General features: G+C 37.7%; 1 protein-coding gene across 1 annotated transcript in view; it reads left to right on the top strand.

Annotated features, from left to right (window-relative positions):
* LOC110214560 (guanine nucleotide-binding protein G(q) subunit alpha) overlaps positions 1-14,931 on the top strand; it is a 411,313-nt gene extending 396,382 nt beyond the window's left edge. The window contains exon 7 of the mRNA XM_020995540.2: positions 9,525-14,931. Coding sequence (XP_020851199.1) covers positions 9,525-9,715 — 191 coding nt within the window. The 3' untranslated portion in view covers positions 9,716-14,931. The remainder of the gene's footprint in view (positions 1-9,524) is intronic.
* The last annotated feature ends 1,799 nt before the right edge of the window (positions 14,932-16,730 follow it).

Raw genomic sequence — 16,730 nt, 5'->3', positions numbered from 1 at the left:
AGCAGACAGGGTTAATTGACTTGCCCAGGGTCACACTTAGTAAATATCTAAGGCCAGATTTCAACTCATGGAGATGAGGCTTCCTGGTTCTAGGTTAAGCACTCTATCTGACTGGGTGCTTGTACTTGGACCCCAGTTTCTCCCTAGCCTCAGAAACACTGTCCCTTGATATTCATTTAAGATCAACTGAGCCCCAATAAGAGCCAAAAACCTAAATTAATCTTTTTCTCTCTGAGTGAACTAAAAACACCCCTTCCTGTGTCAGCAAATTCCAGGACCAGATAGAGCTGATCAGTTTTCTTCCTGTTTGTTATCACTGGGCCCACGTCTGGGACCAGATACTCTCTTGAATAATGGGACTTTTCTTATCTTGAGTTTCAATTGAGAACTGACCACTCCTTAACCACTCCCTAATCCCACCCTGAATCCCCTAGTTAGCATATGTGGCACATGTTTTATTGTATTTTATCCTATATAAACTTTACCTGTACCTCTCTAAGGTTGAAGGATCCTTTAAGAATCCTTGCCCGCTGAAAAGCGTAACAATAAATCTTTGCCACCTTGAATTAAAGAATGCTTGAGTCTGTGAATTCATTCCAGACGACCCATCCTGTACTCCGGTCTTTGAGAGGTCACAACCTTGCAACCTCTCAGCCCACAACATATCCACTGCGCCACCTGGCTGCCCCTATTTTCTTTATTAGTCCCAGAAGCAGTGGGGCATCAAGTAAAAACTCCTAGCGTGATCAACATGCGATAATAATTGCACAATTTTGAAAAGGCTCTTTGCTCTCATGAGCTCCACTCACAAATACTGGCTGGCATTTTCAGCTGTATTTGTATGAAGAACCCTTGGCTTAAGAAAGGGTTGTATTCAAAGTTTCTAGGCAAGTTGTTGGTATATCAAAATGTTCCTTTGAAACAGTAAATGGTCATTAAACTTCCAGATCAACTAACTAGACCCTATTTAATCCATTCCATAGTTGAACTGTAGTATTAATAGTATTATAAGGTGATGTCATTACACATTAAAACCATAATGGGGAGTCTGGACCTGTAATGAATAAGGTACTCCCAGAATGGAAATCCCCTTCTCAGATTCAGCTTGGCGGTTTGTCCATAATTTATTATCTTAGATAGTGCCTGGATCACTGAGACATTAAACAATTGAACATGATCACACAAAGCTGGTATCTGAGGCAGTACCCTAACCAGGCCTTCTTGCTTCCCGAGGCCAGCCCTTTATTCACACTACCTAATGCTACATTCCATAATACTATAATACTATTAATAACATATTAATAAGTTAATGGGATAATTAATATTCTATCATAGTGCTATTAATAAATTGATGGCATAATAACCTATTGTAGTGGACAAAGGTATGATCTTTATCATTACCCAGTCAGGAAGACTTGGATTCAATTCCAGCTTTTCACATGTACTAGTTACATGATCATAGAAAAGTCACATCATCACTCAGTGCTTCATGTATCTCTCTAAATGGTACAGAAGAATTGCTGATCTACATCAGTAAAGGGAGTTTTCATACTGAGAGTTCCTCACATGGATAAAATCACAGATTTAGAGCAAGAAAAAAATATATATGTATCAAAAATTTTGTGTGTGTGTGTGTATGGCATTTGTAAATTTTAAATATGTGTTTAGAGAGAGAGAGAACTCGTAGTATAGGAGTCCAAGTTCTGGATCCTGGGAAAAAAAGGTTACAATGGTTCAGGACAGAGGAGGAAGAGAGTTTTCATTTCTTCAGTAGAGGTTTGGTCCAGGGAAACATTTTGAAACTGTTAAATTTTCACTTTGACTCCCTCCCCTATCCCTCTTGAACCCTTCCGCTGCTTCTAAATACCCCCTTTTCAGACCCTCAGGGACCTGGGTTCTTCATTCACACCCTTACCCTAAGCCCACTTCTGTCAACCTCCTTCCCATACTCTACCATTCTGAGTACTCTACGTTCCTAAATTACTTACAGTCCTTTGCTCCCATCCAAATTCCTTTTCTCCAGTACTGGTAGTCTCAGCTAGATGTTGGATGGAAATAAACTTGATCAAATTCATTTAAACTATGGCACATATCAAGATATAGTGCCAAGACCACCGGCTCTAAAGCCAGAGGGCCTGAATTCAAATTGTGTCTCTGATACTTACTACCTTTGTGACCTTGGACAAGTCACTTGTCTTATGTGAGCCTCACATTCCTCATCTGTAAAATGAGAGATCTGGACTAGATGACCTCTCGGGTCCCTTCCAGCTCTAAATCTATAAATGTCCAAAAGGGGAAAAAAAGCCCTTTTTACTTTCTATGAGGTATTTCCATTTTTAGAAGCTGTTGCCACTTGGTCATTTCAGTTGTGTCTGACTCTTCATGACCCCATTTGAGGTTTTCTTGGCAGAGATACTAGACTGGTTTGCCATTTCTTTCTCCAGCTCATTTTATAGATGAGGAAACTGAGGCATTAGTAGTAGATGCTGGTTAATTCATGATCTTGGCATTTCAGACAGTGTGAGGAAGTGAAGTATAGCTTTAGGCAAGCGGATTCCCCCTCCGGGCCTGTTTCCTCATCTGAAGAGGAGGGAGCTAATAGTATTAGAATGATCTTGGGCAGCTAGGTGGCATAGTGGATAGAGTACCTGCCCTGGAGTCAGGAGGACCTGAGTTCAAATCTGGGCTCAGACACATAACACTTACTAGCTGTGTGACTCTGGGCAAGTCACTTAATCCCATTGCCTAGCCAAAAAAAAAAAATGACCTTGAAGGTCCCTTCTAGCTCCAGCATTCCATGATTCAGTTACATGCCCTGCCCAGGAGCCAGCCATCACTCTGTCTTCCACCCTCCTTACAGTAGCTGCTTCTCTTTTTCGTAGCTTATTTTCCGACACAGATCACCCATAGATGATCTTCATGATAGAGGCAGATTGGGGGTATGGCAGGGAATTGGAGGTGAGGTGGCACAGAGTTAGAAACATAGAATTTAGAGCTGAAGGGGGTCTTTCAGGTCTTCTAGCCCAATTTTCTCACTTTATAGATAAGGAATTGAGACCCAGAGAGGTTAAGTAATTAAGGTCACAAGACAATAAGCAAGCAGAGAATTTGAACCCTAGTGCTCTGACCTTAAATCCAGTCTGCTTTCCACTGCTGACGTAAGTAGCACCTAGCAGTTTATTTCTGGGTAATTGTAGGTAGAGATTGTTTCAAGCTACTTGATTTCTGGGTAAAAATTCTTATTCATCATTTAGATCTAAAACTTGAAATTTGGTTTATACACTGTCCTCCTGAAAAGAAAAGGGGAAGGAAACTATTCTGTCCTTATGCCTATCCATCCTGTAATATTATGAAAAAGTCTTTATTAAATGGGATGTGATGTGATGTATTAGGAAAAGCCTGCCTCACAGCATCCTGGGCCTGCCATGATGATCTCAGGGCTCTAGAAGGTCATCCATTATCTCTGCTAGCATTGGTGGAGCCGTTGTGCCCAGGGACTGCTTTGAAACAACCCTTGCTGCCTCCCTCCAGCAGCATGCCTGTGATTAGACAATGCTAACCATGGAGAAAGCATTTGTAAGAGCAGATACTCAAAGTCCCCTTCCTTCTGGTTATTGTTATGGTTGGGTCACTTCACATTCTGACTTAGCTGCAAAATACTTTGGAGATGTAAGATACTTGTGATTTCACTGCATCTGTGAGTAATGTCCTGGCCACCTGTCCTGCAACTTTCAGTCTTAGAGAGTTCTCCAGGCACCAAGAGGTTAAGTGACTTGCTCAGAGTTACACAGCCAGTACCTGTGAGGAATATTGCTTGAACTCGGGTCTTCCTGCCTACAGAGTCAGCTTTTTAGCGATTATGCTATAATGCCTTCTAGTCTGTTTTTTAATACCATTCTTAGTTTCTGATACACTGCCCCACCCAACACACACACACGCACACACAGTTAAACAAAACCACAATGGGGGATAACATGTCACCTTCTACATGCATAGTGTACTCTCTCTGTCAAGGGAAAAGTGATTTATCCTTAGTCATCTGGAACCAAGATTGGACATAAAACTAATCAGAATTCTAAAAGAAGAAGAAGAAGAAACAACACTAGAATCTTATAATCAGTAGGCTTGCGTTTGAATTTACTTGCCACCTTGTGTAACACTAAGCTGGCCATTTTACTTCTTTGACCTTCAATTTCCCAATCAGGAAATATCTTGAGCCCTAAATCCCACCATCTTGAATACCTAATGGTGTTATATTATTGTCCTGATCATTATAAGAACAGAAAAGCTACCTCAGTGAAATCTTTGATCTTTAGGAGTTTAAACTTGAAGATAAAGTATATAAGACAAGAAAATCAAAATGTAGTATAACACCTGAATTATCCAGAGTCACCTATCGGGTAGCTTTGTCTGTGCACAACATTGTCAGGGACCAGGAAGTAAGGGAGAGAGTAAAGAAGGTCTGAATCACTAAAATAGGTGTCACAAAGTACATGCACTGAAACCCCTGCACATTATTTATGTCCTCAGTCAGAGCCCATTTGTTCTCATTTTAGACACAGTTTGAATAGTCTTGATTTTCTGGTTCCCTAGCCTTTATTAGATTAGAAGCAGACAATTAGGAAAGGGTAATAAGCCTAGTGAAAGCAACGAGGAAGAACAGAGAAAGATTTTAAAGGCAGACACAACTCAAAAAAAGCACTGTAGGCTGGTAATGACTTAATTCATCAGGAAAAGGTTAAATTCTACATACCATACTCAGTTTGAGAAACTAGGGAAGTAATTACAAAATAATTACAGTTTTATCTGGAAACCCACTTTGTGGAATGGCTTATATCTGGAGAATGTTATAAAAATCAATCTATAAAACTAATATATGAAAGGAAAGTGAAACAACATGTCCTATATATATTTAGGATAGTTCTGTTTTAGGAATTAAAGGCAAAACTAAGTATATGCTTCCATATCTCAGTAGGTCCATGAGCTCATCAATAGGGCTATGCCCTGCAAAAGTACTCATTTCAATGCCATTTGCCTTCTAATTCTGGGCTGTTCCTGTCATGTCTTTCCATGAATCCTTCATAGAGGAGCTGTCTGACATCTATGTCATGGGCTCTGCTGTGGCGTATGGCCCATGTTGGTATCTGTTTGTCATCCCCAGTCTTGCTATATGACTAACCTACCTCTTTTTCTGTTTATACAATCCTCACATGATCTCTTTTATGCCATTTTTTTGGTAAGCAAATGCCTGTTAGAAATATGATGCCTACATGCAACCATCCTGTATTTCTCCATTGCCCTTGGCATCACCCACAATTTCAGTTCTTCTGGGACTGTCTTACTCCATGAGTCATAGCCATATAGCAGTATTGGTGGAATATTAGTGTCATAAATATAAGGTATTATGTCAAGGAGCAACCCAGGTTAATAACAGGATTCTACTGCCCTTGCAATTCATTTCCTAAATACAATCCAGCCTGCTGTCTCTTACACACACACACTCTGTCTGATGGACTAACACAATCCCATCCAAATTCATGTCGTATTCTGGGCAAGAGGTTTTTATGGTCACTTTTAAATGCTTAGAGATCTCATGAAGAAGTTTCTAGTGCTTTATATAATCATCACAATGTCAGCTGTAAGCAGAAATTTCTGGAGATCTTCACCAAGATTTAGAACTAGAAAGGGCCTTAAAATAATTTAATCCAGTCTTCAAATTTTATGGAAGAGAAACCCCTTTCCCTCTTAGATTCTGGGGAAAATATCCTCATTGACTCTGGTGAACTTCTTTAGTCAGCTGTATCTTATACCTCACTTGATAATCAGAGGATCATTAATATAATTATCACTATGGATTGCATCTTTCAAAGGATCTTATATAAATCTTGACATGTATATGGAAGACACCCTATTAGGAGAAAACTATTAAGGCTATCTAGTCAAAGCTTTTGTCTTTTTTTCTTTTTCATAATCAACAAACATTACACATAACAAGCTCCTTATTTCTTATACCTCTTCATCAATCGTATGACTAACAGAAATGTTTTCTCTTGTTAGAAAATTGTCCTTCAAAAGACTAACCATTCCCTTTTCATATTTCTTTAATATTTCTGTACCCTTGATATATATACAATTCCTTATCATGGATTTTAAAGAAAAAAATATGACTTGGTAGCTGATGATTTCTTCTCAATTACATTTTTTGGTAATAATACCATCCATGTTTTTTTTAATCTCTGGTATCTTAAAAAGTAATACTTTTGTGTTTTCAAAACTATGTTTCCTTCAATAAAAATGTCTTTCATGTGTACTGGAAGTAGTTGGCTGATTTTCCTGACTTTACCTTTGAAGTGTCATTTTCATTGCATCACATAGCATTATGAGCTGAAGTATTTTGTCTAAATGTGGTACTCCCAAAGTCATCAATGATGAGAACAAATCACTATTGGGAAAAAAATAGCAAATCTGTTTCATTTCCCATCTATTTGTTACCTTCCTTCTAGTTTCATCTATAAGTGCTTATTATATCTGTTTTTTCTAATTGGGTCTCATACCAAGATTTCTTCAAACTAATTCTTTCTCTCTCTCTCTCTCTCTCTCTCTCTCTCTCTCTCTCTCTCTCTCTCTCTCTCACACACACACACACACACACACACACACACACACACACACACACCCTGCCCCATGACTTTCACTGTTTTGTGAAGTAATATTGTTCATAATCTTTCATCATCCTACTCTATTATGTTTTCAAAGTGAGTGTATATTTGAAACCAGCATTACCATTGGTTTCCATTTTCTCTGATTGACGAAAGATCAGATGTTTGCTGACAGAGGCAATTTCTGGGCTACATATTGCTATTCTTTGCCCCCTCTGCCCTCTCTCCTGCCGCTACTCTACCATTACTGCAGATGTAGAATGCATGATTTTGTATTTTTTATTGTTGTTGTTTCACTGGTTCCTGTAGCCAAAGAATTCACCACCTCATGGCTAACCTGTTGATAATTATTCTATCCATATTTAGCCAAGCTAGCCCTTGGAAGGCAGACCAAGTCTACTACAAAGATCATTCGTGACACCTTGTAGAATCTGTCAGAGTATGCAGTCCACAGGTATAGCCTTCAAGGATCCAGGGTCACATGGGTGCATCAGAGTAGGATTTTTGCAGAGTATAAGTGAGTGGAAATTGGAAATGAGTAAACGGGAGAGTGGTGACAAGAACCACCAATACCTACCACAGTTCCTTATACATAATGGGTGCTAAATAAATACAGAATTAAATTAATTCATTTGTTGCATTGCAGATGATTTGAAAGTATTATATGTTATCTGATATAGATTCTCAACCTTTTCTGTATGTGATAGATCCCCTTTGCTAGTTGGTGAAGCCTTTGGACCCTTTTACAGAATAATATTTTTAAATAGATAAAAAACATGAGATTACAAAGGAAATCAATTATATTGAAATGATTATCAAAATGGAGACAGACAGACGTGAATTCCAGGTTAAAAATTCCTGATCTAAAAGTTTTAAGAAACTGAAGAGTGAGTAAACTTTAAAACCTCCAGTGTCTTCATGTCCTAGTGTTGAACATGATTAAAAAAAAATTAAAATCCTATCTTTATAAGTATTTTAAAGTACTGGCTGTCACATAGTGAATTTTTTTTAAAACACAATGTTCTTGTAGACATTAGTAATTTACAAAGTGGTTCTGTAGAGGAATGTTAGTTGTGCTAATATATAACAGGCCTGCTTTTAGAAGGTAATGGTATCCATTTGATGGTATGTTCAAAATGGTGTTGTCAGGAAAGATTTTAGTGGAACCCCCATAATGCTTTTATATGACATCTCAGATCATGTAGAAACTCTTCAGCCTTGTATTTGTGACTTCTTATCTATTGACTTCTTGGGGTCCCTCAATGCTAGTGGTACCTTCTCTCTGTGATTATCTCCAATTTATCCTCTATATAGATCTTGTTTATACATAGTTGTTTGCATGTTATCTCCCCCATTAGATCATAGCTCCTTCAGGGAAGGGACTGTCTTTGCCTTTCTTTGCGATTAGCACATAGCACGTGTGCCTGTCACATAATAAATGCTTATTAATTTTATTTTTCCCACACCTCTCATTTCTGCTGTTATTCTTCACCTCTCTGCCAAGACACTCTACTAAATAGCTTATGAGTATATCTTGTTCATTTTCACCTCTGTGGCTTTGCTCATAGACTTCCCCCAACCTAAAAGACCTTCCCAACTCAACAGCACTAGTCCATGTCATTGTTTCAAGACCTTTCACCTCTTCAAAAAGTGTTCCATGATTAAGTTCACTTGAAATGTGTAGCTAGGCCTGGGAAGAAATTAATAGAGAGTGAATCTATGAAACTCTATGTGTGATTCAGAGCAAATCTCTTAAATTTCTCTCTCTGTCTCTCTGTCTCTCTCTCTCTCTGTCTCTTTCTCTCTCTGTGTCTCTGCATTCCTCTGTATTTTTATGTACTTTGTAATGCACTTTTATTCCCTTTTGTTTTTTTAAAGTAATATTTGTCTAGATTGCAAGTTTCATAAGTATGGTGAACATGACTTTTTCTATTTTATAGCTAATGGTGGATGTGTATGTGTCACGGTCTTTTTTAAATGAAATTTTATTGATTTTTTTATATATAACTTGAATTTCCCAGTGTATTACTCTCCCTCCTCTCCCACTCTTTTAACAGAAAAAGAGGGGGAAATTCATCGAAACTAACCTATAGACCCAAAGAATCTGATATTATCTACAAAGAAGGAAGGCAACCTTCTTATAATCCGTGAGGCCAAGCTTAATCGCTACATTTAGGTTCGCTGGCTTTGCTATTCTTGGCCTTTCCATTCGTATAGTTGTAGTCATTGGGTGTATTGTTTTCTTGTTTATTTTGCTCTGCAGCAGTTCATATAAGCCTTTTCATGAATCTTTCAATTCATTCATTATTGTTTACAGGTCTTGATAAATGCTTTTGAATAATTGAATAAATTGCATGGATATCAGATATAGATTCATAACAAGTGTGGGGCAAATGAAATTTTGGTCCAAGGTGCTCCCGTGGCAGGGAGACAGCTTCTTCCCCTAGGGAGGAGGGCATGTGTCTTCTCTGGGAGGATGCACTTTGTCTGTGTGGCTCACCATTCTCCCACCTCATTTCTGGCTGCTTTGCCACATCGCAACATTGTAGGTACAACCCTGGGCCACAGTCTCCAGGAATCATATTGCCACGGAGCCCCTCTCTCACTTGTGCCATTCCAAACCCCATGAGGCTAAGGGCCAGACTACACTGTCTCTGGCATCTTCACCTATACCCACAGACAAAGTTCACAACTTGCCACTGCCCCTACCTTCACTCCTCCACATTTGTCACTCCAGTTGAAAAATTTGCTAGTTGTGGCTCTATTCAGATGGTACCACATCTTTCAGAACTCTTGAAGGGAAGTAATAAGAAAGAAATATTACTCAGGTAAAACTAACCTCTCCCTTTGTCCTTTGGCTCACAGGACCCCAGCGAGATGCGCAAGCAGCACGAGAATTCATCTTGAAGATGTTCGTAGATCTGAACCCAGACAGTGACAAAATTATCTACTCCCACTTCACATGCGCCACAGACACCGAAAACATCCGTTTTGTCTTTGCTGCCGTCAAGGACACCATCCTACAGTTAAATCTGAAGGAGTACAACCTGGTCTAGATGTGCCTCATAAACGTGTCTAGACGTGCCTCTTTCCCTTTCCTTTCTAAACCTTGAGGCCAATTGATGAATACAAGAGGGACTGTATTATCTGTGAAAAACAATTTGCATAATACTAATTTATTGCTGTCCTGGACTCTGTGCAAGTGTCCACAGAGTTTGTAGTAAATATTATGATTTTATTTAAACTACGAGAAGGAAAAACAAAAGACGCTGAAGTACATTTCCAGCACATTTCCTCTCTCTTTTTTTTAGGCAAAACCTTGTGATGCAATGTATTTTAAATTCTCAATAATGCACTCACAAAGGATAGGGGTTTGGGTTTTTCTTTTTTTATTTTATTTTATTTTTTTTGATAACGAGTATAAAGAGTTTATTCCCTCCCTTTCCTTGCCTGTTTTTTTCTCTCTCTCTTGATTTTTCTGAGGTTACAATAGCCTTCTTTCCCCAGTTGTATTCCTCAGTATTTTTTTTCTTGAGTGATTGATATAGACAGAAAAAAATGTCATTCAACTTAAGCCATCATTCATGAACCTAATTTAACAGTATGTACTTTTTTCTGAAGGATCAGAAGTATTACTACTGTGGTTTTTAAACTATTGACCTGGGTATAAAATCCATATGATTTTTGATACTGTCTTTTCTCACTTTGGGCCTGAATAATCCTCAAATGGTAAAGTATCATTTCTTTGGGATTTTACCTTCAGCCATACTTTGCTGATTCAGAGAAATGCACAGAAGACAGTAATGTAATTGCAAAGACAAAAAAAAAAGTGACCCTCCTATTGACTTGCTGTGTGCCATTTTTCTTTTTGACTTTTTAAAAAATTGCAGATGCCAAACAAATATGCCAACAGACACTACATTCCCCAGTGATTGTAGCCTGGAACCTTAGTTAGGGTGGTTGTTTTTCTTTTTCTTTTCCCTTCTTATTTCAATCTTTCTTCCTGTTTTTTGGTTTTTTGTTTGTTTTTTTTTTTGGTTTTGAGTGTGTTTGCTTCACACTTTTAAGATACTTTCTTTTGGGAAATAAAAATTGTGTTGCCAAAACTGGCTTTTTTATAAAAAAAATAAAATAAAAATAGAAATTCTAATATCATAAAATATAAAATGTGACCAAGATTGAAAAGCTAAAATGAACTGGTTGAGAAAGAACCAGCTAAGACAACCGCCAGACAACAAATAACAGTAGATTCAGCTCTCATGGTCCACCATTTTCTTTGCCCTTATGGAAGTTTTCCATTTTTGACACCTAGAACAGCACTGCTTATGCATGCTGTGAGGTGCACCATGAACTCTGCTTATGTTCTCCTTACTTGAATACAGTCTTACTCTGCTCAGTTACTCCCTCTAAGGTAGAGTCAGGCAGCTGAGAACATATGTTTATAGTATTATAATGGCAACTTTTAGTTGTAAGATTGGAAGTTACTGACTGCCTATCCAATTCCAAAATCTTTATTTAAGTGGTGACTAGTTCCAAGGATTTAGGGAAGATGAATGGGTGTAACTCTAAAGTAGCCTCTCAGTGTTCTATAGAAGATTTACTTATGTGATTGAACCTGTTGAGAAGGAACTTTGGAACTCTAAATGTGCAATTTTTTTAAAAACTAAAGGAAAAAGAAATCACATATATCAATAAGCCTCTATGAAGCAGCTTGACTTGAAATGTGATTTAAAATGATTAATCATGAGTCTAGTAAAGTTTCCAGAAAGTCAAAAGCCAGCCATGATGCTGGTCTGATTTGCTGGGATGCCATTAGGACCTAGGATACACATACCTAGAAATCACTGCTTGGGGCATCAGAGAGGAGAGGGGAAAAATTAATGGTGTATTAGTTGAGTACCAAAGTTAATAAACCTTAATAGAATGTTTTCATTCTTAACTCTCCCAACCCCAAGAGACAAAGGTTAGTTATTTTTTGCTCCCTCAAAAACATCTGTAATTTAAAATTTAAAACAAAAACTGGTTGTAGGTATAGTGCAATTATGAATGCTATAATCATTGTACATACATCTCTATATATATATGGCAGCATCCATACTGGCTTTGTAATCATTAATTTTTTTGGCAGATTGAATGTGCTATATTGATATGTATCTATATAATTGTATTGTCTGTCTTATAGCTAATTCACATTTTGAATAATGTTATTTTATTTACTTTTTTAAGAGAGGAGAATGTAAAGTTGTCAGTTTATTTCTGACTAGGGATTTTTTTTTCCATATAGAAAACAAACAAAACAAAAAAAAACTTTCTATCATTCAGAGCGGTACTAGCATTGTGCTGTCCAAGATCATTTGCACATTTGTGAGCAGAGATGTTACCTATTTTAAGACCCAACGGCCATTTCACAGCAAAATGCCTAAGTTCTATTGGAGCTATAACAGACACGGACATCAACTCGGTAGGATTTTTGCCCACTGAAGCCAGATTGAAAAATTAGCTTTTCTACAAATCAGATTCTTATTTGGCCCATGCACAGCTTAACTTAGTGTCGCTTCCTAATGGCCTTTATTAGAAAGGTGGTTTTTGGAAACCCTTGTAATCTATTAAGGAAATTTTTGAATGACCATACACCACTGCTTCCAAAATGTGGTGATGACTTTGGTGCAATTTTATCGCACACACTAACTCTGTGGAGGCTCATGGATACTTTCAGTGGGAAAAATCCAACCTCATCACAAGTGTTAGTTGTAGGGACTTGAGATACTGTATTTAATAAATAAAGCTCTCCTAGATGTAGACAGTGATACACAATCCCAAAGCTCTACAAACATGAGCAAAGCTTGTTGCATTGGTCATTGTTAAGTTAGGATGGAACTTGCTATGCACAACCGAGGCTGTGTCTTCACTGTTACTCGTAGGGTGCATGACAGTATCCCTTCTCTTCATGAGGGAATAAATTGATCACCCTGGTTGCAGTGATTAATATAAACCGAACTGTATCCACACTAGTTAATGGAGTTCAAAGGATCTTCCTTTCTTTTGTTTTATTTTTGAAGGGACTTGAGGGGAGGGAGGGGATTCTTTTCAGTTTTGTATAAAAAAAAGTTTACTTAAGCTCAGTAGTTCTATTGTGATTGTGAGAGTCTAAGAGTGTGCCACTGGAATGTTTCTGTTGATGCTGTAGGTAAATGGAGCCTGTGGCAAATGTTGAGGTGACTTGGGAATGTTTTAGAAAAGAAAAATACTGTTTTTTCTTCCGCATACCAAGATAAGCCACCATTTCATGACTCACTCAACACAACATCACAGTGTACCAGTTTACAAAGCATTTTTCCCCTCTTGAGTGACACAGCAGTTCCCACCCACAGCGAATTACTCGTTATTTGCAAATTGGTGGTTTCTACTATGCCTTACAGAGCTTATGTCCAGAAGTTTGTGCCTCAATCCAGAAACTGAGGGGAAACATACACACACACACACACGCAAACAAACAAAAAAGAATAAGCCCCACAACTGTTGACTTTTTACTTTACCGTAACAAAGAACTCTTGTTGAATGTCACGAATAGAGTGAAAATATTTTTTAAAATCCTCCTTGGGAACCTGTATATTCTAAATATTCACTAGCACAAGGAATCTGTATTGCATACATACATGTTTTAAGAAAAACCTTAACTTTTTCATGCCTTTACTGGACAAATTGGCTGGCACCGTCCTGACATATTGAGAAGATAATGCATCTAACAGGCAATTTACTTTTTATAACTCAGACGATCTTGATTGTCAAGGTGTATGAACTGTAACTTTAAAAAAAAATCTTACTGCCACATGATTGTAAATTTCAGTTGTTTTGAGTTTGGAAGTGGGGCAGGGATTTTTATGCTGGAGCTCAGTCAGAACTGACTGCATGACTTGCAAAAACTTTAAATGGGGAGAAAGGGCTGAATTCTATGATACTGCAAGATTCCCAGCTACTGATTGCAAATGACCTTCAAGTTACTTTATCCTAATCACCTTCTGTTTTCAATTCTTCACAAAAAGAATAAAAAATTACAAAAAAAAGATTTTTAAAAACCCTAGCATAATGTTAACACACATACAAAATAAAGTCTACCCAAATACTGTAATGTATATTGCTGCTGTTCTTGAAACTAAGGATTACCAACCACTTTACAATTAACAACCACCATAATGAATAAAACCAATAAGGTATATACAGCATATGTTCAATTGGCTTTCCAAAGATCTGTCTTTGGTTTGAATCACATATGGTTTCTTTAAAAAAAAAATAGTTACAATATGTCTGTCTGTCTATATTGTCGTCATATGTAGCGATAAATAGCTCTATCCTGGTTATCTTTGTCTTTGAAATTTCATTTTAGTACCATCAAACTAGGAAAAGAAAAGGAAGTTTAGATCTATGTAGTTAGCAAACACTCCTTTGGACATTCAGACATTTACCATTTAGTACCTATGATCCCTCTGTGGTATATTGTCTAAACTTCCCTCTTTTGTTTTTTCACAGGAGAACAAACCGCTCTGCTGGTCCTCCCCACTACCACTGTTAGTTCAGTAGAAAACACTTGTCTTACTAGTTTCTCAGGATTGTATGTTCAAAGGAGTAGATTTGTCCTCACCCCACATAATATATTCGCTCCTCCAAATGATTCAGTTATAGACAAAAAATATATCCGTATAAAGGAAATGGCACGTATCAGTAATTCAAACATCCATTTGGATAATTGGTGTCTTTCCTGGATAAAGGGAATTCCATAACTTTCATATAACCCTTTGCTAGGGTGGGGAGGATGGAAGAAGAAAGATTGCTAGAGGGGGTGCAGAGAAATGGGAGGTAAAGAGAGACAGATGATTCTCAGTAAAAATTTACAGAGTCTCAGTAGGGGGAAAGAGAAGGAGAGGGTAAGAGGTATTATGTAAAAGTTATCCAGATGAATTGAACTGTAAGAAATGTTCTTGCTGGATTTTCCCCCCTCAAAGGATGGTCTAAAACACAACCCATTGCTGGCCTCCTCACCTGCCATTGTGGTGGAAGCCCTTACTAGAGACATGTATATTTAGGGAGTTTTGTCAGAAACATTTTTAACTTGCAGTATTTAAGAGAATCATACTTGCTGTTCTTAAAATGTCATTCAAATGCATGTATTGTCTATTGTTTGGGGATGGGGAAATAGTTTTGGAAAAAAAACTAATGTTGTATAATAATACCCCAAATGATCTTGCTGGTTAAAAATACAGTATTTTTGGCCATACTTTTTGTACTACAGTATTCTTCATTCCTCGAATTTTGCTTCTTTCAAAGTTCCCCAGCTTACTTGTCCTCCTAGAATGCTTTTTATGATGATGACTATTGGAATAAATATTTTTATTCCTTAAATGATGTTTCATACTACACATGCCTTTTCCTAATTATAGATACATTTTTTAAAAAATCCAGATCCGTGCTTCGATCAGTATGGGAAATCTCCTCTGCTAACTAATGCAGACTGATATCTGCTCTGTCCTGTGCCGTAACAGATAGAGAGCTGGCCTGGGACCCAGGAAAGCCTGAGTTCATAGTCCTGCCTCTGACACCCACTAGTTTTGTGACTAACCAAGTCACTTAACTTCTAAGAGGAGATACAACCCTCCAAATTTTCCCCTAACAATTATATTCAGAAAGTGTACATTTCTGAGTGGAAGCTCTCTTTATGTGATAATAACAAGACAGGTTGCCTACTCCTGTCCCTGAAAAATGCTGTTTCTCACAGTTAATATCTGATTCTAAAATCTGATTTTTCTCCATTGAAATAGTTGCCTAACTAATATTTTTTTTAAAAAATCACTGCATACCTTCAGGGTGAAGTAGTCAGAATGAGGCAAATTTGAAAGATAATTTCCCTCTGGTCTGCTGGGCTGATAATTAGCTAAAAAGTCTGGAGGTACAGTGTGCTTTTGCAAATTCTCTGACAATGTAGTGGGTAGAACATTGGCAGCATCCCATATCTCAACTCACCTTGGGGAAAATAAGGCTTCATGTGGTTGCCCTCTGAAGTGTGATTGCTTAATTTGACTTTTGGAGTCAGCAAGAACTGAACTCATATCTGTAGGGATTTTTTGGTTCTGCAGTGATGATGGTAAGCGCTTTCTCAAGAAAACTTGGATACTCGTGATAAGCTAAACACAAAGCCAAGGATGAAATTGAACTGTCCTGGACTTTGAGGGTATGAAATGTTGTATATGTCAAAATATTGGTCATTCAACTCATAGAATTTAGCTAAATAGGACACGTCGTCATTGTGGACACTGCCTTGAACAGTGGAGGAGCAGGGTAAGGAAAGGAAGGAAAGTCCTATCTCCTCTGTATCCAATATGATTCTTATATGTGTCTATCAGTTCTGGATAGAAGACCCACTCAGTCCACTAGAAACCTTCCTGTGGTTCATTTAATATTTAAGTACAAATTCACCATTGACCCTTTCCATCTAATATCTTTCAAACATGCTACATGACAAAGAAATGGCCGGGTCAAACCACCTCCTTTTCTGGTCCCATAATTCCATGATGATGATGATGATGATGATGCCTTTAACATTATTCTTTGCTTGCACATCCTCATTAGTAATATTCTACAGCCAACTTGCACCTCTTGGGCATCTCTCAATATTCTTTGCATAATGTATACCTGTTATTTTGATTAATGCAAGATCTTATGCTCCTATGTAGTAACAGGGAGAAAATTGGAATTAAAATGAGAACACATGGGGAAAGAGAAGAGTCACCATTGTGTTTGGGTTTGTGGGTTAAAATATTCTTCATAAGTAATTAGAAGCAGATATACATGGAAAATCAGTCAAATAGTGTTTTGGATTTTCTTTTTAATGTTGCTGGATCTCACTAAGTCTATTAAAGTTGTAGGTATGGGTATGAAATGGAATTGACCTGGTCTTCAGTGCAGGCCTAAAGTGGTCAATTCTAAGTAGGTAACCATTTAGAAAACAGTGTTGTTAATCAACGTGTCCAAGTGACCTCTGACATTATCCTCTGTGTGGTATACCATCTGCAGTAGATG

The sequence above is a fragment of the Phascolarctos cinereus genome, unplaced genomic scaffold, assembly GCF_003287225.1.
Source record: "Phascolarctos cinereus isolate Bilbo 61053 unplaced genomic scaffold, phaCin_HiC Scaffold_4;HRSCAF=312, whole genome shotgun sequence".
NCBI classification, from domain to species: Eukaryota; Metazoa; Chordata; class Mammalia; order Diprotodontia; family Phascolarctidae; genus Phascolarctos; species Phascolarctos cinereus.
The sequence above is the reverse complement of the archived record's forward strand: the minus strand, read 5'-3'. Positions and strand labels throughout refer to the sequence as shown.